General features: G+C 42.4%; 1 protein-coding gene across 1 annotated transcript in view; it reads left to right on the plus strand.

Moving 5' to 3' along the window:
• BRIP1 (BRCA1 interacting helicase 1) overlaps nucleotides 1-22,962 on the plus strand; it is a 115,977-nt gene that overhangs the window by 46,500 nt on the left and 46,515 nt on the right. The window contains exons 10-13 of the mRNA XM_063296349.1: nucleotides 1,133-1,287; nucleotides 1,403-1,568; nucleotides 2,074-2,214; nucleotides 3,902-4,063. Coding sequence (XP_063152419.1) covers nucleotides 1,133-1,287; nucleotides 1,403-1,568; nucleotides 2,074-2,214; nucleotides 3,902-4,063 — 624 coding nt within the window. The remainder of the gene's footprint in view (nucleotides 1-1,132; nucleotides 1,288-1,402; nucleotides 1,569-2,073; nucleotides 2,215-3,901; nucleotides 4,064-22,962) is intronic.

A 22,962-nucleotide genomic window follows, 5' to 3' on the forward strand; every position in this document is an offset into this window, starting at 1 on the left:
TCATATTAATGTTGATTTGGCTAAAACAAACCTTTACACAATGTTCCTACATTGTTTGGGTTTTGCTCCACAGTCACTGAGTAATTAATTCATTAATTAAAACTAGTTTAGTACGGGTAGTCCTCAACTTATGACCGTTTAACAATGGTCCAAAGTTATGACAGCCTCAGAATGGGTGCCTTACGTCCTGCAAAGCACTTCTCAACATGGTAAAACGTCACGCGCACCCCCCACAGTCACATGATCGCATTTTGGGTGCTTGGCAACCAGCTTGCATTTATGACCGGTTGCGGCATCCCGTAGTCACGTGATCGCGTTTTGCGACGTTTTTTGACATTTTCTGGCAAAAAAATGCCCATCAGGGAAGCTGCATTCACTTAACAACCCATGATTCACTTAATGACCACAGTGATTTGCTTAATGACCACCGTAAAAATGGTTGTAAAACTGGGTCCAGTCGCGTGGTGACTCGACTTACAACTGCAATGACTTACGATAGAAATTCTGGTCCCAGTTGTGGTCGTAAGTCAAGGACTACCTGTAGCTAGTTCTGCTTTTGCTTCAGCAGGTGGTAGCACTTAGCCAAGCTTGGTTGTTCTAGAAACTTAGCAGTCAGCCCTGGGTATGGGCACCACTTGGAAAACCTGTCGCTGTAGGCTGGATTGGAAAGTCAAAAAAATTATTCCAGAAATAGGCAATGACGAGCCACTTCTGTAACAGTGCTGATAAAACGAGTTGAGCTTGATTCAGAGACGACTGTTTGTTTTTTTTAGTAGCTTTCTGCTTACCCCTACCAATTAGTCAAACCAGTAGGTATTTTTAAAGTTTATTAATAGGGAAATAGAGGTCTTAATAATAATCATGAGAAACATATTATAAATGCTTTGCAACTTTTATCCAAAAAAGACAATTTTAGATGCCAGTATATACATTTTGATCCTTGGTGTTTGCTCATTATTTTTTCAGCATTATCCTCTGTGTCATTAAATCTCTATAACTCTGCTACAGCTATTGCAGAAATTTTAACTTCCTGGACTTAGGAGACACTGGCCTGAAACACCAAACCCGACCCCCGTGCAATAATTATGTGGGTTGTTTAAAGTCCCTGTTTAAATGTTTTGCTCTTTCACAGAAACATTTTCTTGCCGTGCTTGAAAAGGAAGAAAAGATAACACGGAGCCACGGGGCAGAAGAAATGGTTTCCATGCCAGTTATAAGTCCTTCAACGCAGGTTGTCCTAAAAGGTCTATTTATGATCCTCCGGTATCTTTTTAAAGAAAACCACAGGTCAGTAAAGCTCCCATGGCCATTTTCCTTCTCCAGTGTGCCAGTTGCGCTCCTCATAATCAAATACATTTCAGGGATTTATCTACAGAGTCATTTTCAGTTTGCCACTCCCTAGGTTTGCTGATGATTACCGAGTTGCGCTGCAGCAAACCTACGTTTGGATGAATGAAAATCCACCCGATGCTCCGGATAAGAATGGTTTCTTGGCCAGCTCCAAAAAAAGATCACGACACAAAGTGGCCATTCATTGCCTCAGCTTCTGGTGCTTGAATCCAACAGTGGTAAGCTGGCTAGAAGTGGAAATAACATCTGTGCGTTTAGGGCCAAAGAGCACAGAAGACAACACACAGCAACAACCCTTGGCTGATTGTAGGAGAAGGGCGGTGTTAGTGTTTGGGAGCAAAAACGATCAGGAAATGGATAGCACATTTTCCGATCAGCGGTTTTTATTAAAAGGCAGGCGTTTGTGGATTACAGCTCATTTCATTGGATGCAATGAAGTGGCTAAACCAGTGTTTCTCGACCTTGGCCATTTTAAGATGGGTGGACTTCAACTCCCAGAATTCCCCAGCCAGCATGGGGAGCCTTGCCTTATGCATTTTCATTCAAATTTGCCAATCAGACACCTTCTTTCTGTGTTTCGCTCTATGTGTCTTTATCAATCAGTAAAACATGAGGTGCCATTTTTTTGCTACAACACAAAAGCCATGTTTTGGAGATGTAAGTATCTATACATGAAAGCCATAAAGAAAACACTGAAATGTCATCTGTATTTCTTCTCTGTAGGCCTTTTCTGACTTAAGTAGTGTGGTCAGATCCATCGTTTTAACCTCAGGGACGCTTTCTCCAATGGACTCCTTTTCGTCTGAGCTTGGGGTGAAGTTTTCTATTCAGCTTGAAGCAAACCATGTTATTAGAAATTCACAGGTAGGCTCCCTACATTCAGGGGTCAGGTCGCTCTGATGTTAAGAATGTTATGAAGACTTGGGTGTTAAGGATTTTTGAAGATATTTCTACAGGGTGTATCGCTTTTTTCAGACTCAGAATAGATTGCCTGCTTGGTTAGGACAAAGGGGAAGATAGAGATGTAATATTCTGAAGCGGTTCAAAGCAATAGAGATAAGAAGAATTGTCGTAAGTGCTCAAAATTTATCAAATGTTTTAAATAAATGCCGGTTTTCCAGCTCACAAATATTCTTCCCGCATTCCTGATTGGAATTGTTCTGATGCCAAGCTTACGATAGTAATCGAATGGTAGTTCATTGGTTCAGGGCAAAATCTTGCCGATTAGTTTAGTTCAGATTTCCGGTATCTGCTAAATTGCAGCAGACACTAAATATGATATTTTGTAACTTCTCAGATATTAAATCCAGCTATGTCAGTTAACAAATGTTGCCTGATATCAATTGCCAAGTACAGGTAGTCCTCGGTTAGCAACCGCTCATTCAGCAACCATTTGATTCACAGTTATGACAGTGCTGAACAAGGAGACTTACGGGCGGTCCTCGAAGTTGCGGCTGTTGCAGCATCCCGTGGTCACCATTTGCAACCTTCACTGCCAGCTTCCGACAAGCAAAGTCAGCGGGGAAGTTGGCAGGAAGTCTCAAGTCTCACTCATGTGACCTCACACTTAACGACTGCAGCCAGAACTGCTGTCGTAAGTCAGCATGGTCACGTGATTTTGCGCTTTATGGCTGTGTCCTTAGCAACAGAGTTCCCGATCTCAATTACAGTTGTTAACCAAGGACTACCTGCACACAGTTCTGAAACAAGAAGTGATTTAGATATCAGATGAAGGTGTTCAGTAAACAGTTTGGATATTTTGAGAACAACCAATACAATATCGGCAGGAAAAAAAAAATAGAGCAGATTGCTTGCTAACCCATGCAGCAAGAAGTGATGCTGGAGTGGACTGTACCACTTTGGAGTAGGAGGGGGGGGCATTTTTAATGCTTCTCCTAAATGTTTTAGCCCCATGGATTTAGCCCATTGTAGCTGTTTCTATATTGCAACCAATGTTCCTTTTCTTTCTTTTCTTTTCTTTTTTTTTTTGCTGAGACACCATTTCAAAATGCAATCCACACCCTTGCATTCTGAAGCGGTAACTTAAAGAGGTGTGTGCTGTTAATGCTAAAAATCGAAAGGTACAAATCCCGCTGCGTTGTGGGATTAATATTTTCAGTATATGCCTGTGGTGTGATATTAATAATTCAGGTTGTAGTTCCTAGGACAGCCTTCCAGGAACCATAGCGCTGGCTGGATTTTCCCAAATCAGGAAATCAACTAGACTAGCTCTTGAGCTGGCTTAAATTAACTCTTTTTCGTTGCTAAGAACGGGTGAGAAACTGAGTTTTAGCTGTCTCTTGATCCTCACTTCCTGGCCCACTTTCACCTCCCGTGTGTTAATAGGCAGCCTGTTGAATGAGCCTAAAATGAAGTCCTGTGCATTAGAAACAGCTTGCTTTATTTTTCGCCGTTCGATTCGAGTATCTCCAATACTTTAGCGCAAGAGCTGTGTCCTCTGCTTTAAATCCTTGCTTTCCAGTTTTCTTCTTCCTGGAAATTTGTTTTTGGAATAAACTTGCTTACCAATGTCCAATCAATATCCCAACAGGTCTGGGTTGGCACCATCGGAGCCGGCCCCAAACACCGGCCCTTATGCGCAACTTTCCAGCACGCAGAAACCTTTGAATTTCAGGACGAAGTAGGCGAGCTCCTGCTTTCAGTCTGTCAGACAGTGAGACGTGGGGTTTTGTGCTTTTTGCCGTCTTACAAGGTAAAGCCCACCACTCTTTTCCACGGGTGGGTGGGTGCGTTTCACTCTTCTGTTTCGCCTCGTATTTCAGTAGCTTTTCTTTTTAAAGAGGCAAATATTGACTGACATGGTTATTTTCATGCCGCATCATTCTGTTTTTGTGGGGGGGGGTTTCCTACAAGCCTAAAGGCCATTTGAAACGGGAAGGGGTATTAATGCAGTGAGAGAGGAAACCAGTTTGGACCCACCATGAGAGTGCCTTGGACTGCAAGAAGATCAAACCAGTCCCTCCTCCAGGAAATAAAGCCAGACTGCTCACTTGAGGGAATTATATTAAAGACAAAACTGAAATACTTTGGCCACATAATGAGAAGACAGGACACCCTGGAGAAGATGCTGATGCTGGGGAGAGTGGAAGGCAAAAGGAAGAGGGGCCGACCAAGGGCAAGGTGGATGGATGATATTCTAGAGGTGACGGACTTGTCCCTGGGGGAGCTGGGGGTGCTGACGACCGACAGGAAGCTCTGGCGTGGGCTGGTCCATGAAGTCACGAAGAGTCGCAAGTGACTAAACGAATAAACAACAACAAGGGTTGAAAATACAGGTAATCCTTGACTTACAACCACAATTGGGACCAGAATTTCCATTGTAAGTTGTTGTGGTTGTAAGTTGAGTCACCATGTGACTGGACCCGATTTTACAACCATTTTTACAGCAGCCATTAAGCGAATCACTGCAGTCGTTAAGCAAATCCAGCTTCCCCAATGGGCATTTTTTGCTGGAAAATGGCAAAAATGTTGCAAAACATGATCATGTGATTATGGGAGGCTTCAACCAGTCTTAAATGCGAGCCCATTGCCAAGTGCCCAAAATGCGATCATGTGACCGTGGGGGGGTGCGATGTTTTGCAATGCTTGGAAGTGCTTTACAGGCTGTAAAGCATCCATTCTGAGGCCATCGTAACTTCAGACCATCATTAAACGAACGGTCATAAGTCGAGGACTACCTGTAAGCTTCATATAAACATTAGCTCTTAAACGCTGAAATACAAACCTGCCGTATACTGCATCAGATGTGTTAGGCTGCTTAGTTCTCTAAATCCTCAGGCAAAACTGGCCTTTCCCAGTAGTTCTCTAAAATAGTTTTAGCTAGAGATGATGGTGAGCCAACCTGCTCCCTCCATGTGGCTGCTCTGCAATTCAGCCAAATTATAAAAAATGACCAGTGATTTTCCAAGAACTGTAAAATAAATGGGAAGACATAGTTTTAATTCTAATTTAGGGAAAGCGTAACTGGGATGCTGGGCTTGTGAGTATATACACCTGAAAATAGTTGATATGATGTTGCTGTTTTCCTGGGGTTGCGCTAAGCCAGTCTGCAAATCTTTGCTGTTCAAGGGAATGGAGAATGGTCAACACCCATGTGAAGTCACTCTGTGTGACTTTATTGTGAAGTATATATTTGTACTATTAGGAAATATTGCTTACCCAGAAGGAAATAGTGTGATGGGTATGTATGTAGGAATGCTTTGCAAAAACAGATAATCATTTGGAAAACTGGCCCAGATAAAACCTATATACAAGTAGTCCTCGACTTATGATCACAATAGGGGCCAGAAAATTTGTTGTGAAGCGGTGCAGTTGTTAAATGAGGCACCTGATTTCATGACATTTTTTGCAGTGGTTGTTAAGTGAATCACACAGTTCCCCATTGATTTTGCTTGCCAGAAGCTGGCTGGGAAGGTCGCAAATGGCGATCATGTGACCCCAGGACACTGCAACCATTGTAAATACATGCTGGTTGCCAAGCACCCAAATTTTAATCATGTGACTGTGGGGATGCTGTGGTGGTCGTAAGTGCAAGGACCAGTTGTAAGTCACTTTTTTCAGTGCTGTCGTAACTTCGAATGGTTGCTAAACGAATGGTCGTAAGTCGAGGACTGCCTGTAAAGCAAAAACAAAATTAAAATGCATTCATTTAAAAAAAGACTTTATCTGGAAGACTTTATCTGGTAATAAAATAAGTGAATAAATAATAAATCAAAATGACATCAAGGTAGGCATCAATGAGAACTTTCCATTTCTGGTATATTAAGGTTTACCAAGGAAGGGTGAGCAAGAGAAGGTCTACATGGCTCCATTCAGGCAATCCTTCAGTTATAGTAATATCTTGATTTTACAGACCCTGATTCAACAGACTTTGGATACAACAGGGAAAATCTGATTTTAGATACTGCCCCCAAACAACGGACAAAGTCCATTGTTTGGCACAGTTGTCCGGACGATTGTTGCTTCTGTGTATCTGCAACCTTTGTTACTTCTGCATCTGTCTTCTTACGGTGTTACTGGCGATCTCAGTGTCTTTCACCAGTGCTGATCTTTGATTATTGGTGTTGGTATTTCTGTAAATAGTTTACAAACTCTGTGTGTGATGTACCATGGTTTCAGAGGGAGGTGAAAAAAAAAAGGGAAAGAGTAAATCTGAGTGTAAAGACAAAGTAAGAGTTGGTTGAAAAATTCAAATTGGAGTGCCTGGTGTATGTGTTAGCGAAAAGCGCAGATTAAAGAAACAGACAATGTCAGGTATTCTTAAAGCAAAAGGTAAGGTGGAGCTGTATCTCTTACAGTGCAACAGAAGTGCAACCTGTAAAACAGGCTGAAATTGGGGCAAGAAGACATATGAAACTGGGGTAGGAAACACCACTCAGTAAAACTCGTTACGTTCCGCAGCGTTCATGTTCCATGAATATATGTGGAGAGGGAAGTAGCAAAGCAAATGAGCATAAATTCCCAAGTCCAAGATGTGGCAGGTTGTGGCAGTTTAATGAACGCACCCATGGAGGAGAGAGGGCCATTTTAAGAATTTTTTTTACATTGTCTGGCGATGAATGCTTCATGCTATTGGAAATTTACAGTACTGGTGAGACTGGTTTGTTCTGGTTATCAGTTCCAGTGAATACTCAGGTATCTGAGCCGGAAACATCAGCAACAGGATAAAGGATTAGCGAGGAGAGAACATCATTGTTACTTTGTACAAACATTGTGGACTGCCTAGATTAACACCATTCCTAGTTTGCAACCCATGTTCTCCAAGACTGGAAAAACATCACACGTCGTCCGCGAGGCGTATATTGTAATTCACAGCAGGCATGGCTTACGTCAACACTTCCTCAAGAGTCATTCTTCATTTGCTTTGCGCCAGAAAGTATCAAAATGAAGAGCTGAAAATATCACTTGAAAATGTAAACGCTCGACAGTATCTGTCAGGAGAGAAAAAAAACTGTCGCCAAAAGATCTGACATTTAAGTTCATGTTTTTGCAAATAACAACAACAACAACATGAAGAATAATCCAGCCAGTGGGTCATTCTGGCAAGGAAAAGCCTTTATGGGGGAGATGTTTGGATGATGTGATGATGGTGTTGGAGGCCAAGTCTGATAAAGAGAAACAAGGGGCCACAAAACTTTACAGAACTTCAGAAACTACAGCTTAAGGTCAGCGATCAGCCAGGTTTGCTGCAGCTCGGAAAACAGAATTATCAAATGGCTAGAAAAAAAAGTCTTGCAGCATGGATGTAGACTTGCATATGAAGGATTTTAAGTCAGTGACTACCACAAAACTGTACACAAAACAGCTGGCAAAAAGGAAGCAATTGAGAGTTGGGGTCTTGGAGTAGTTGAAGGCATTCCCGGATGCGAGTGGATGAAGAAAGAGAGAAATGGCCGCTGAGATATGGCCGGTGAGAAGGAAGAGCACGTGAGCGTCAAGGGTGAGGAATTAAAATTGCTGGCCCTCAAAATAAAATCTTTGGAGTTCAGATCCCATCTTGACCACATGGTATCTTACACTGACACCTCCTTTGATCATAAGATCCAGATGCATTTCGCTTCCAAGGCACAACTTAAATTGGACAGTTTCTTTAAACTAATCATAAAATTAAGTAAAGTTGCTTTTCTTACGTGTCGAATGTAAAGTTAAGTAAAACTGGGTATTTTTTCCCATGGAAGAATGTGCTTTTTCTGGATGAAAAATTCCAATTGTCCTTTAATGGACATTCAGCTTTAATGGACACCCCTTTCCCCAACTGGTCCATTAAACTGAGGTTTTACCATACTCTGTTCTCAAACCATGAAGTATTTTAGAACATTAAAAAGCACCTGGGAGCTTGAGCAGGATATGATATGGGAAAGAAAATGAATAACCCACTGGCATGAGGAAGTCTCATTTATAAGATGTACAGGAGGTTGCTAAAATTGTGAAATCATCATCATCTCTGGAGGGGTGGATTCCTGCACTGGGCAGGAGTATATGGTCTCCAAGGCCCCTTCCTATTAGATTCTGCAACTCCTACGCTGATCTTAAGAAAGCTAGTTTGGTCTATTGGTTAAGGTGCTCAACCAGGGAATCTGAATTCTCGCCCTGTCTTAGACGTGAAAGCCAGCTGGGCTACCTTGGGCCAGTTGCTCTCTCCCAGCCTTAGGAAGTCCAAACCACTCCTGGAAGTGTGCAATGAAAGTGTAAAGCGACAATAAAAATAGTAAGTAAAGCACAGCTTTCAAAAAAGCACACAGTGGAAATCCCCAGCAGGAAAACCTAAAACTGAACAGAGCATCATGTGTAAAAACTCACCAGCCCAAGGCACTGTGAAATAAAGGTTTGAGTAAGTGGAAATTTACTGATTTAGAGGCAGGTCTTCTAGGGTAGACTCTGCTGCCATCTTGGTATCACCAGCAAAAAGACTTCGCAGTTGGTTTCATTTACTTCTAGGCTGCTGTATTTCGCACTGGCTTGGGACAGTATACAGTTAAAAAGAGGAGTACCAACCTCATACTGAGACAGGACCACAAGTAGAGCCTGTAATCGTAACCCATAGGTCTACTTACAGTATACGGGAGAGGCAGGCCTGGTTACAGAGCTACAGTTTGGTGACCATTACTCTTTGTCAAATAATTAGGCAAGCTTGAGCTGACTTTTGTTCTTGATGCTACAGGCAAAGCCTCAGGATCCTGGTTTAGTGTGCTACTACAGAGAGCATGCAGTCAAGGTCTCCATGCCTTACTTAGCAACATTACTGACCATGACAAGGAGCAGGGGACCATCTACATTTTGGTCTTCTTCTGTCTAAGTAGACTTCTAAGCTAGAAGCCAGAGTCTAGATAAAAGGAAGTTTGGAGGCTGCCTTTCTAGACATCAGCCTCTACCTTAGACATCTATCTCCAGCTTCTAGCAGCTAACTGGAGGCCCTGGGTGGACCATAGCACTTCCAGATCTGGGTCCAGACATGGTCTTCAAGGCTTCTTCAGCCCAACTGGAGCCATACCACAGCCTGACATGTTGCTTTCCTCTTTGATCCTGAGAACATAAATTCTGTATTTTTAGAAGCATCGTCTGGTTGGTTTAGACACTGGGCTTAATTTTAACCACATGAATGTAAGGATTTTGTGATCAGGCCATTGTCTCAGTCTGCTGCAGTCCAAGAGGGTTGCCCAGTGATTTATGGTCTTTGGAGTCTTTTTTTTAAGAGTGGGGGGGGGGGGAAGGTGAGCTCCAGGATCCTTTCTTTTGGGGGAAGGGACAGAAGCTCATCCAGGAGACGATAAGCCATGGTTGTTGAGAAAGGAATGTAATAAAACAATTTTTGAAAAATAGGTCTTTATGTGATCCAGGACTACCAGGTTGTAGTATATAATCACCTTTTCTTGATTGTGAGTGGACTGCTCTTTTCATTCCCCCATCTCATCCCTTGATACTGATGCTTCATGAAATTCCACCTACAACTGACCTCCAGAGGGTCTCCACATTTTCCCAACCAGAGCAAAACCCCATTCTTGGTGGCTCCTCTAGTAAATAATGTGCGTAGCAGAGTACTTTTGTGCTTATGTGCGTATATGTATCCATTTCCTTCCTTCTTAAAAAAAAAAGTGCTCCAGAACAACCACTTCATCCTCCCTTACTTTGGTCTCCCCCTCAAATTGTGGACTTTTTGATAACAGTCTGCATCAAAAGATTGATTCAGTTCAGCGTTTTAAGCCGGCACATTGATGCGAGCTTTAATTTTAACCATTTAAAAAATCGTGACTGAGTCTAGAGGCTTGCGTGCGTTGCAGATGGGCCCAGCGGTGAATTAATGTTAGTAATAAAAACATTTTAGTAAAATTCGTAGCTACCCTGAGAGGCACACCCTATAAAGGGGAATATCAGAAAGTGAAAAGATTACTCAGAAACCTAAGGTGCTTTTAAACAAGATTAAGATAAGGGTCATTAAGGTGCCTGTCGCCAACCTGTCTGCTTTTAAATACATCCTGCCTGGTGTCTGTATCTTGGAATGATTCGTTCAATATGTCTCCTATCAAAGTCAAGAGAAAAAAATGCTAATTGTTATACAGGGCAAGGATGCTGAGATGTGAACTTTGCATGGTAGCGATGGGCTCCAACTTTGAGATACTCATTTTTTATTGGGGGGGGGGATTTTGACCATTCTTCATTAAGACCCTTCCTGCTTGAACACTGATTTGGGCAAGGGCCAAAACAATGAGGATCCCACTGTAAGCAATTCTGCAAAAATAATTAGGTGCAAGGGAGATGGCGAATGGCCGTTTTCCATTCCGGCCGCATCTGTCGGGGCCGTGGGAAAGCAGGCCCAGAAAACCATGGGAAGGAAGCGCCTTGGTTGCTTTAAATTAAGTTAAGTAACTTTTCAATTACATTTTCAACTGAAATTTAAAGAATCGCTTTCTTGTGAGATGGGCGGCTATACAAAGATAGATAGAGAGATAGAAAGAATGAATGAATTTGGGCTAATGGCATCTCTCATTTGCATTTTAAGGATAGAAAAGGAGTCCCCCTCGACTCGGCGCCACTGCCTCCTGACCACTGGGAGACCCATGGAAGGCTGTTGACACAAAGCAGGACAGGCTTAGCACACTGCGCCTGGTAGCTTTCAACGCCAGCCTGTGCCATCCCCAGGCGTCTTGCTCTCCCGTTGAGCAAGGCAGCTTGGAGGCAGAGTTGAGCAATAACAGCTTTTCTCGGGGGCTCAGAAGTATGGGCAACCTTAGGCAGTCGCTCTGGAAGCTGAAGTTTCAGTGTGTGTTTTCTGCACTTGCGGAATGACTGGGTGAGAGACCAGGCGTATTACTTCAGTGCAGCAATCTGGGGGTGTTTAAACAGAGGCTGGATAGTCATCTGTCAGGAGGGATGCTGTACTAAATGGACTCCAGCACTGGGCAGGGGCTGGACTAGATGATCTCCAGTTTCCCTTCAGCCCTTCTGTTTGACAATCGGCTGATTAGGAAGGATTTCCTAACAGTAAGGTCTGTTCAAGGATGGAACTGACTGCCTAAGGAGGTGGAGGGTTCCCCTTCATCGGGGATATTTAAACAGAGGCTGGGTGACCATCTGTGAAGGGTGCCGCTGTAGTGGGTGGGACTAGATGATCTCTAAGGCCCCTCCTGACCCTTCCATTTTACCATTCTATGATACTCTGTGTCATTGTCAGCTCTCCCACCTTTTTCCCATAATCAATATATAATACTTCTAAAACTGTAAGTTGCCCAGCATCCTTTTGGAGTCTGGCAGCCTCAAAATCTAATAAATAAATAAATCTGTACCAAGACAGAAAAACTGGATAACAAGTGGAAATGAAAACTACACATCATTGCAGAAGTGTGGGATCCTGTCTTGATTGTTTCATTTTTATTCTGTGGTATTTTAAATACGTGTCCACCGTTCACCCATGTGCTTTTCCCATTTAAATTTTCCTACATGTTTGAGAGGTGATGGAGCCTTCATTTGGTACTGATGCACTCTTCCTTTTAACATTTGGCTTCTTTAAGAGCAACAAGCTGTCGTAACTTGGCTTTGCCTGCTTGTGTTAATCAAGAGCTAACTATGGTGGAATTGAGTTTTAGCCATGGGAAGGTCTTGGGAAATTAGAAAGAATTCAACTGTAACAGCTTTTGGAGAGATCATAGAGTGAAAGGGTAGCCACAGTGGGCTGCTGAAAAGATTGAACTCCAACATATTGAAATAATATTTAGAAAATGTTTGAACATGATGATTCCTGTTTCCTCATCCACTCTAATTTAATTCAGAATCGTTTCAAATTGTTCTAATTCCTAAATTAGAATTCCATTTTTTTCACAAATGTAAATGGGGTTCATCTCATGTATTATTATTATTAATCCTGCCTTTTTATATGTAACTCCAGGCGGCGAACATACCGAATACGCCTGCCTCCTATTTTCCCCACAACTGCTAACATTTTCACAGAGGTTAATAGAAAAAGGGAGTTGGGAATCTTTAGACTTGAAGTTAACTTCAGTTAAAATGCTGTGCATAACTCAAGGGAAGCTGAGTGGGATTTTACTAAACTAAATGTGGCTTTCGCTTTTGCGATTATGTAAGAGAAAAATGGGAATGGGAATAGAAGGGAAAGCTCCCTTGGGCCTGTTTTTCCTTCTAGCCAAAACAAGATAAAAAGTCACCCTTGTGTTGAGGTAAACCCTGTTGACTTCAGGGACTTGCCCTTGTTTTCTACTAAACAAAAACGCAGAAGGGGTTTGCCGATTTTTCTTCTGGTTTTTTTTTTTTTCAGCTTCTAAATCTAGCCTTCAGCCCTGGGATAGCCTGATGGTCTCCCATCCAAGTACTTACTTTGCTTAGTGGAAATGCCCAAACGTGCATGATGTCGGTGCTTTCGGTTAGGGCAACCCGTGCGTCTTGTGCTCCAATGCATTCAGCAAGACGCATGGTGCCCAGACACCAAGAAGGCAGGCTAGCTCGTTTCACAAGGTCAATGCAAGCTCCGGGGGGGAAAGGGGTGGGGATCAGGCACTGGGGGGACAAAGGTTGTTAAAAGGCTGGGACTCCACAGCCAGAGAGTTTGAGGTTCATAGGGCTTTGCTCGCTGCCATGATTGACGGTCTGTTTAGACCAGTGTTTCTCAGCCTGGGCAACCTGAAGACATGTTCAATTCTGGGAGTTGAAGTCCACACGTCTTCAAGTTGCCAAGGTTGAGAAGCACTAGTTTAGACTGTAAGAAATGACGTTGTGCGGGTTTTTGTCCAGAAATTGTTAATTTTATAATTGGTGTCTGTAAGCCTTTCCAGGTCGTGGCTAACATTCTGCCTAACTGGGTCCAAAATTCTGCTTCGTTTCAACACCATATGTGACACCAGAATGATCTGCCGGCTTTGAGATTTCACAAAGTCCCCTTTCTCCAGGGTTTTGGGCCTCGTATGGCTATTGCAATCATTTTTGTATAGAAAGCCAGCATGGTGCACTGGTTAAATGTTGCACCAGGACCAGGGAGACCCAGGTTAAAATCTTCTCTCCACTCCAAAAGCTCCCTGGGTGATTGAGGGCCACTCTCTCTCTCTCAGCCCAGCCTACCGTGCAGGATTGTTGTGGAGAAAAACAGGAGGATGCAGTGTTACATGCTTCACCTTATGTCCCTGAACGAAAAGTGGGATATGAGTCTAACGACTTTGCTTCCTAAATGAAATTGGACTTTCAGCAGACAAAACATGGCCCTAGAAGTGAGGCGTGAACTGCCGGGAGGGGAAAGAATATGTAGAAGTAGAGAACAAATAAGTTTATTTTATTTATTTGTTTTTCAAATTTTGCCACCGCCCATCTCCCCCCTGAAGAGGGACTCTGGGCAGTTATGCTGTTTTTCTCCTTACAGAAGGATTCATTTATTTAGCAGACCATATCTATTCTATCTTAAAGATTCAGGCTGAATAACACGATATCGTAATTCATTCTCCTTGACTGCTGTTGAAGGGCCAGGGGAAGGGAATTTATTTTTGTCTGTCAAACCTGATGCTAAAAGAATCCCGGCAAAAGCATTCCGGGTTTTAAAAGGTCAAGATGCAACATCAAGGTGTGAGAAGCCTCTTAGGAGGCTGAGCCCATAAAGCCGACACCACTTTGAATATCTTCTGAGTATCTCGCTTGTTTTGCTCTGCAAAACTGCTTGCAAAAATTTAAATAGGAGAAAGGAACATTTACAAAGCATTCTTAGGCCATTGATGAACATCGCTGCACAAAAACTTCCAGCCACTCACTCTTCTACAGCTTGGTTTCAGCGTAAACGTTTTCTGCAGGTTGCATTTTCTGTAAAGTTTACGAGCAAAAATGATCCATTGTCACCCCATTGCCTCCTCTTTCTTTCCTCCACCACAAACAGTATAATTCTTCTTAGTTTTCTGTCCTTGGTCGTTCCTTGATCATTCCTTTAAAAGAGCTAGGGAACGTTTCAGTCCAACTTTCCGCAGGCCATTCTGATCAGGCAGCGGGAATTTTCGCTTGCATTGTGAAATACTCCATATCTTGGTTGCAAGAACTGGACTGGGGGTAGTTTTTGTTTTTATCCTGCCATATGTGTGTATGTGTAGTATGTTCCCACACAGTCACACGCAGAACACTCATATTTGTTGATTTATTTATCTGATTTAGCAGCAACGTGGATGGCCTCAGTTACAGTAGTGATGGGTGTACCATCGGCAGACCTGAAAGACTTGGTTAGGGACAGATCAGCATGGAGAATATCTATGTGGTTGCTAAGAGTTGATAATTATTTGACGGCACATAATCATGGCACCATACATACCAATGCTCTTGCCTCCTATGTAGGTGTGTATGTATGTAGTTAAATGTATTTGTGATCCATCCAGCTAATTCCTTTCGTTGGGTGGCTGTAGACATAGATGAATAGTGAGTAAATAAAATATACTTTGGAATGCATTCAAAAGTTAATCTGCTTCAGCTTGGAGAACCTTTCTGGATGACACATGGATAAGATTTCACCCTGTGGAATCTCTGTCTTTTGTCAAATGGAGGCTGGATCTTTTACTAGCTCTTCTGTAAGTCCAGTATAAAAGTAGGGAGCTATTCAAACTTTAAGAGTGAAGAGAGCTGAATTTCTGGACACATTGATGGGGCACTAAATCTCATTTTTAGGCTATTTTTTCCCCTACTTGCTTAGAAAACTTTCTTCCCCCTAAATGTCCCTATTGATTCTAGCTTACGTTGCAAGAACATACTCATGCCCCTAAGGGTATCCTAAACAACTAGGGGAATTATCAGATATTTCTAATATTAGATCTTAACCAGGAATCTTTCAGGTATGGGAAGAAAGGAGAGTTATCTGAATTAACTTCCATAAATTTACAAAAGAGAAGGTAGCCTGTTTAGCTATCCTGCTTTAAAAGCATTAGGATTTGGACACTGGCTGTTAAAGTAAGTCAATGGCAACATCACAAACGTTAAACAAATGCCAAAAAAACATTTTCCAGAGTGCTGGGATTGTAACGGGACCATTAATGAGGGCAGAGAGGTTTTAATGCAATTTGCACATTCTAAAGTTTCAAAAAGAGAGTTTGAGGTCGTGCATTATTAATGCGCAGAACATCTGGAACTGTGTAAAAGCCACAGACATTGAGCAAGTGCAGAGTTTCCCCACTAGGTCTGATGCTGACGGATTTCCTCCCTGGTGAGACGCCTTATTTTTTTAAAAGTTTGAAACAGTAAAATGACAATATCCAGATAAGAGGGGAGCGTTTTGTGGTGTGCACATGTGCGAGAGAGCGATGAAGGCTGTGTGTGCTTGGGTGGGGGAGAGGACGACGTGTACGTTGGCAATTTGAAATTTCACTTGAATTCTTCCTAAAATTGAACTCGTACCCGGGTATATTTAGAATAGAAAGTTGAAATCATAGAATCAAAGAATTGTACCATTGGAAGGGAACATAAGGATCATCTAGCCCAACTACAATGGGCAGGAAAACCATTTAATCCATCCACGTGGCTTAATCAGGGGAACTTAACTGAGCTGGGACAAATGGAAATCTCATTCATTTCAGTGGAACTGCTGGACAAGTGACTACATCGGAACGCAACTCATTGTAATCTTCCTCCTCTTCTTTTCTTTTCTTTTTTCTTTTCTTTTCCACTTTCTTATTTTTTCTTTAGATCTGTCTTTTACTTACAAATTCTCAATAAAAATTGTGTGTGTGTGTGTGTGTGTGTAATCTGTTCAGTTGTGTCTGATTCTCGGAGACCGCCTGGACAAGCCCCTGCAGTTTTCTTGGCAAGGTTTTTCAGAAGTGGTTTGCCATTGCCTTCTTCCTAGGGCTGAGAGAAAGTGACTGGCCCAAGGTCCCCCAGTTGGCTTTGTGCCTAAGGCAGGACTAGTATTCATGGTCTCCCAGTTTCTAGCCTGATGCCTTAACCACGACATCCATCCGTCCATCTGGGAATGCAACTCATTGTACAAGATCATCTCTCTCTTGTCTATATACAGTGACATCCTCCTAGTCTACCTGTCCTTCCAGGATCTCAAGACAACATTAGTCCCAGAAGATCAGGCAAGAGTGGGCATGCTCCAGATCCCATTGGTGAAGCAATGTTACTTAGTGGGTGTCAGGGAAACAGGCAAAGAACCACGCTGAGCCAAAGTTCCAACTCTATCAACTTCTTTATTGCTCTTGCCATAAAACAGAATCTTGCCCGACTAAAGGTTCTCCAACTGACCTATGGGTAAATATTCAGCAATGGCTCTAAGGCGGAGTTACCTTGAACCTCTTAAGTTTCCCACCATCAGAACCGGGACTGTGCAATCTTTTTCCTCTCTGGAATGTGCCACCTCCCCCTTGGGAAGGAGCACCAGCTCTGAAATCCACCACAGTGGGCCCCAGAAAGCCTGCCTCTTCTGCATAGCACCTCTCTTGTGGGACAGCCTTTCCACTGAGAGACAGGCAGCCCCGGTCCATTTGGCCTGGCTCTTCTGGTACATCTGGCCCTGGGGCTGGGATGCTAATGGAGCTCTGGTGGCTAATGGGGCTTTTTTGTTGATGTGCCAATAAGGTGATTTTTAGGGGGTGCAACCCAGTTCCATTTCAGTGGATTTGTATAGTTTGGTTATGTTTTTATTTCTGTCCATCACCCAGAGTTGCTTGGATAAGTGAGCAGATATATACTGTATATATTTGTGAAATAAATAAAATAGTATTGTAACCTGCCGATTCTGGAATGTGCAAATGCTAGAAAAACGTACAGCTTCTCACACCTTTCAATAAACCCTGCAGGAAAAAAAAACCCTATATATTCATATATGTTTTATGGAACATTTAAATTTTGTATGCAGAAAATAACAAACAAATGAACAGTTGCTGTATCCTGCCCAGTAGTGTCAGACCGTGATTGATAACAGTGCCCAGGATCTTTGGCAAAAATACCCTTTTTCAGCATCTTAACTGGAGATGGACATGACTGATCCAGGGTTTTGTGTGAAAAAAGCAGGTGTGCCACAATTTGAGCGGAAACCTTCCCTCAGCTTCACAGAATCACAGGGTTGGAAGGGACCTTGGGGGTCTTCTAGCCCAACCCCCTGCCCAAGGCAGGAGTCCTCATACCAACTCAGACAAATGGTTGTCCCATCTTTTCTTGAAAACCTCCAGCGATGGAGCACCCACCACTCCGGGAGGTGAGCTATCCCACCACTTAATAGTTCTCACTGTCAGGAAACTCCTCCTTGTTCCCAGGCTGGATCTCCCTCCGAGGAGCGTTCGCCCATGGCTTCTTGTCCTACCCTTGGGTGCTACGGAGAATAGATCGATGCCTTCTTCCCTGTGGCAGCCCTTCAAGTATGGGAAGTCTGCTGTCGTGTCTCCCCTCCGTCCTCTTTCCATTAAGTTAAACATACCTAGTTCCTTTAGCCATTCTTTATAGCTTCTGAAATACTTTTCTTTTACAAAATTCTGAAAGATTTGGGGCTTCTAACTGACTCCCATTCAGCCACTTCCCTTAATTTTCAGTTTGGGATTCATGTCCCCAGGCTAAATGGATCATGGAAGTGCAGTTTCCTTGGACTGCACATGTGATTTTTTTTGGTTCTCTTTTGCAGTGAAAAAAACAATACAAAACAAGTAGGTGTGCGCAGAAACAAGCTGTTCTGAGCATTCTGGAAGACTTCCATGCTCAAAACTTCCTTCTTTTCAACCTCAAAACCCATTTGTTTTTAACTGAGAATACTTCCAAACCGACTGAAAGACCCCATGACTAATAATAATAATAATAACAGTAATAGTAATAATAATTTCATAATTTATTAAACTTGTATGCCGCCCAGCTCTCAGCGACTCTCGGCGGCCTGTAACAAATCAAACAAATTACAATAAAATCAATAAAAGATTCTGATCCTGCCGGTCTATCCCAAGCAATATTACTGGCTGTGACGGGCAACAGATTTCCAGGTTCTCTTTCCCATCACTTGGTACCTGAGATTCTTTTGAGCAGAAATTGGACCTGGAACCCTGCCAGCTGGGGAATTCTGGGGGTTGAAGTCCACACCCCTTCGAGTTCCCAAGGTTGAGAAACACTTGTCTATTGCCTTATCCCAGGCTTCCCAACTTGATGTGCTCATGGTATTTATTTATTTATCATTTTTATAGCCGCCCGTCTCACAAAACATGACTCCAGGTGGCTTAGAATAAAAAAACTATAAAATAGCAATATAAAAAACCTTCAGCACGTAAGCCATTAATATATAATTTAAAACAACCAAGATTTGAAGGACTTAGGGAAAGTTGACGGGGATGGGGCCCACTTCACCTCGGCTGGGGGTGATGTTGGTTTACAACCCTTGGAATCCCTTTTCAGGGTGATCAGCTCTGTAGAGGTTGTGTAAGTCTGTTCTTCTCTTTGGATCTGAGATGGCTTCAGTGGTTCGGATTTGCTCTTCACGTTTTGGGTTTGAGGGCCACGTTATGGGGAGCCAGGAGGAGTTGTGTTAGACACGAAGGCAGGGCAGAGATTAGGGTTCTTCCCCCTTCTCCCAGTTCTCTGGAGAGTTGTCTTTTTCTTGGTTTTAAAAACGGTTGACCCAGTGATAGTAGGTGGTTGCTATTCAGTAGCGAGATGAACCCAGAGGGCAAGACCAGCATCTGTGAGATAAAATTATAAGAAAAGAAGGGCAGTGTAGACATCTGTGGGAGCTTCCTGACTGCAGTCTGTCAGCCAGTGGAACAGGCTGCCCCATGACATGGTGAATTCTCCTTTGCTGGAAACCTTCAGCCAGAGGCCAGATGGTTGTCTGTCAGAGATGCTTTAGCAGAATTTGCATGGAGCAGGCAGTTGGGTTAGATGATTGCTGAGGTCCCTTCAAAGTCTCTGATTCTATTTTAGGCTTTACATTACAAATTTATAGGTGTTTTCTCCCCTCAAAACACTAACAAACCTCACCAGTTTTCAACAACAATGATCAAGTGGGGGATTCTCTGGCTGGGACCATGTCTGGGCTGAGGGCTATAGGTTGTTCTTCCCTCCACTAGGTGCTGACTTTTCCCACATAAAACTGCTTTCCTTTCTTTGAGGGATACTAGCAATTCTGGGGGTTGTTGTTTATGCGTTCAGTCGCTTCCGACTCTTCGTGACTTCATGGACCAGCCCACGCCAGAGCTTCCTGTCGGTCGTCAACACCCCCAGCTCCCCCAGGGATGAGTCCGTCACCTCTGGAATGTCATCCATCCACCTTGCCCTTGGTCGGCCCCTCTTCCTTTTGCCCTCCACTCTCCCCAGCATCAGCATCTTCTGCAGGGTGTCCTGTCTTCTCATTATGTGGCCAAAGTATTTCAGTTTTGCCTTTAATATCGTTCCCTCAAGTGAGCAGTCTGGCTTTATTTCCTGGAGGATGGACTGGTTTGATCTCCTTGCAGTCCAAGGCACTCTCAGGATTTTCCTCCAACACCACAGTTCCAAAGCATCGATCTTCCTTCGCTCAGCCTTCCTTATGGTCCAGCTCTCGCAGCCATATGTTACTACGGGGAACGCCATTGCTTTAACTGTGTGGACCTTTGTTGTCAGTGTGATGTCTCTGCTCTTAACTATTTTATTGAGATTGGTCATTGCTCTTCTCCCAAGGATTAATTCTGGGAGTGGGAGAGGAGAAATGGGCAGTGGGAGGAGACTGCATTCATAAATGTCCATTTTTAACTGCATTCCTAATTCAGCTGCTTACATACTTGGGCACAATGTCATGATGCTAGAACAAGAGGGCTGTGCATGCTCTGTCCACCCGTCCTTACGTCATGACATCACACAAGTACATGTGATGCATGTTTAATGACGGTCTAAGATTGTATGTCAGGGACAAACTGTCCTTTGTCCTTCCACATCCATAAGAAATTCCACCATCCACCAGGAAAGACACTGGCTGCTATTTGCACCAACTCAGAACACCACCTCCAGCAATTTGTTTGTTTGTTCGTTTATATGATTTATGGGTTGCCCAAATGGCTCTGGATGTCTTTTCCTTAAAAACCAAGAAACAGAGATACAGATCATCTGTGTCCAGAAGATCAAACATACGTAACAAAAAGAACATCCTAGAGGAAAGGCTGTTAGACTGGGCTTAGGGTTGAACAATGATTTTCTGCAATGTCTGTGATCACATACTGTATGTTTAAATTTTATTTTATTTTATTTATCGTATTTATATATCTGCAGAGTTGCAGTGAGGTCCCTGTGTCAATGCCTACAGGTTCCAATTCCCCTCTCCCCGAAAAGAAGAAAAAACTTTGGTTGCAGGAAGGAGCAGAAAGTTTCCATACAATATGAGATCAATTTCTGCCCCCACAGAGAATGCCTTTCACCCCCATCTTATTGTCAAGAAAAGCAGTGAGACCATTGGAAGGGATGGCTGAAATGCTATTAAGTATGGAGCCAGGAGAAATAATGGCTCTTAAATTTTTAAAGTTGATAACTTTAAAGTGTAGTTGGGCCTGGCATTCTGTTTCTTTTTTTTTCTTATCTGTTGAGTTGGGTTTCTTTGTTGGGTTGGCTGCTACTAATGATTAATGTGGGCAGATACAGATCAACCCATTTCATATTTTCGGTAATGTTTCCGAGGTGTGACTGTAAACCTTTGATGGATTCATCACTTCTGAGCTGAGCCTTTTCCCATCAACCTGGTTTCTGAAAAGTATGAACGTTAATGGAATAAGACAAGTACGGCCCACCACAGAAGGTAGAGTGTGCTTGGTCAGAGTGCCAGCCAACAGCCAATCCCACGTTTAGGATATTTGATTCTATTTCATTCTTTCTCTCCCTCTCCCCACCAGGCAGATTGTTTTATGGCCAGTGAGCATCAGTGGGCCACAGTTTAATTTTTGTTTACTCTCCGCCCCCACCCTTCCTTATACAGCATTTAGGGCTCTGCATCTCTTAAAAATGATTTTAATGGATAGAGGATAGTGCCTGAGTGGGATGAATGTATCGATATGTGCAACTTACGCCAAAAATCTGTATTTTGGGAATTATGTGTAGGAATCCTGTGATTCCTTTTTTTAAATATCTTTTTGGGATATTGGGGTGAGAATGGGAGAACGCTGGAGGCAAACTGTCCAACTCTTAAGCTCCCCATTCAAAAGGAAAAGAAAACCACAATTATCTGATTTCAGAACATTTTAGAGGAGCTAAGGGGAAGAATGGTAGCAGGAAACTTTCCCATCTTTAATATTAAAAAAGTAATTATTAGGAGAATTTTGCTACTGAAATCTTGCCATTTTTAGATTGAATTTTGGCAGGTGGTATCAAGAGGCTAGGAACTTGTCCGGAAACGATGGATTATCTTTGTTTATGGAATTTGTAAGGCTGCCCAACTCATCATTTATTACTTTGGGCAGCATTACATCAATTATTTTTTTTTTAAAAAAAGTTAAGTTTGAACAAAAAACATTAAACCAAGATAAAGTATAGCCATACAGATATACATCTTCCACTGATGATCAGCTCTTTCTTGGAATGGGATTGAGCAGTAGGCCATACTCAACCATATGGTCATCTGATTTTAAATCTAAAAGTATCCTCCGGTCACTGACCCTACTCCAGCATCAGGAAGAACAGATAGGAAGGATCTCCTTCCTAGGAGGACCAGAGACTCTTTCTCCCCATGGATTTTACTTCCTTTTCCTAATCATTTTTAATAGTAATTGTATTAAAAATTATAATTACAGCAGTAAAAACTAATACAAACTGAAAAAAGATCGAAGAATAAAAAGAAAGAGTAGGAGGTGCATAAAAGAAAGAAAAAAGAAAAACAGAAAAATAAGAATATAGTAAAGAAAAAAGTATAAAGTGATTTCCCACCTTCATCACAACAAGTATAAGCAATTTTAGTCACTTATCACCTCCTCTTAAAATACAACATACTGTCTCTTCTTCCCATATCCCATCTCTTATCTACAAACAAATCCATAAAGCATCATCAGTTCAGTCCTGGTGTCAGCAAAAGTCCATTACGGTTACTAGAAATAACAACGTATCTATTTTAACCTTGATCAAATAGACCAACTTTATATTTCTTCCTTTTACTTCTTAATCTTACTCTTCAGTCCATTCAAATAATGTCATAGAACTTGATTTCTTTTCATTTTTTCTTTGTCCCTTCTTACGAGATACTTCAAAATTTTAACAAGCCTCTTGTCATGAGTACTGATGGTAAGCAGGAGGGGGCCTCGATCCAGGGGGGAAAACGCATGCGTAGTACTGAGGAGTTAAGCAGCCATTCAAAGAGACACAGATCAGACCCGCCTTGACTTTTGGGGTTTATCTGTCTGGGTTTTTCCCACGCTTCTTCAGTTTGTTAGGATTTTCTGTCTAATGTAGCAGTAATAAACACTAGAGACCTATTCCTTGTCTCAGCGTGGTTCCTGGCTGTTAGGACACTTCTTTTGTAAATCCAATATAGGAAAATTATCCAGGTCACTCTCTTGGCTTATTGATTGTATATCCCTTTTAATTATTAAAACATCAGCCAGTTTCTTTTGTATGTCCAGTGTAACATCTTTTTCCTTGTCATTCTTGTGGCCTGTCATTTGTAAATCCACTTTCAACACTGTCTTGATCTTGTCAGATAAA

This window comes from Candoia aspera, chromosome 1 (assembly GCF_035149785.1).
Source record: "Candoia aspera isolate rCanAsp1 chromosome 1, rCanAsp1.hap2, whole genome shotgun sequence".
Taxonomy (NCBI): domain Eukaryota; kingdom Metazoa; phylum Chordata; class Lepidosauria; order Squamata; family Boidae; genus Candoia; species Candoia aspera.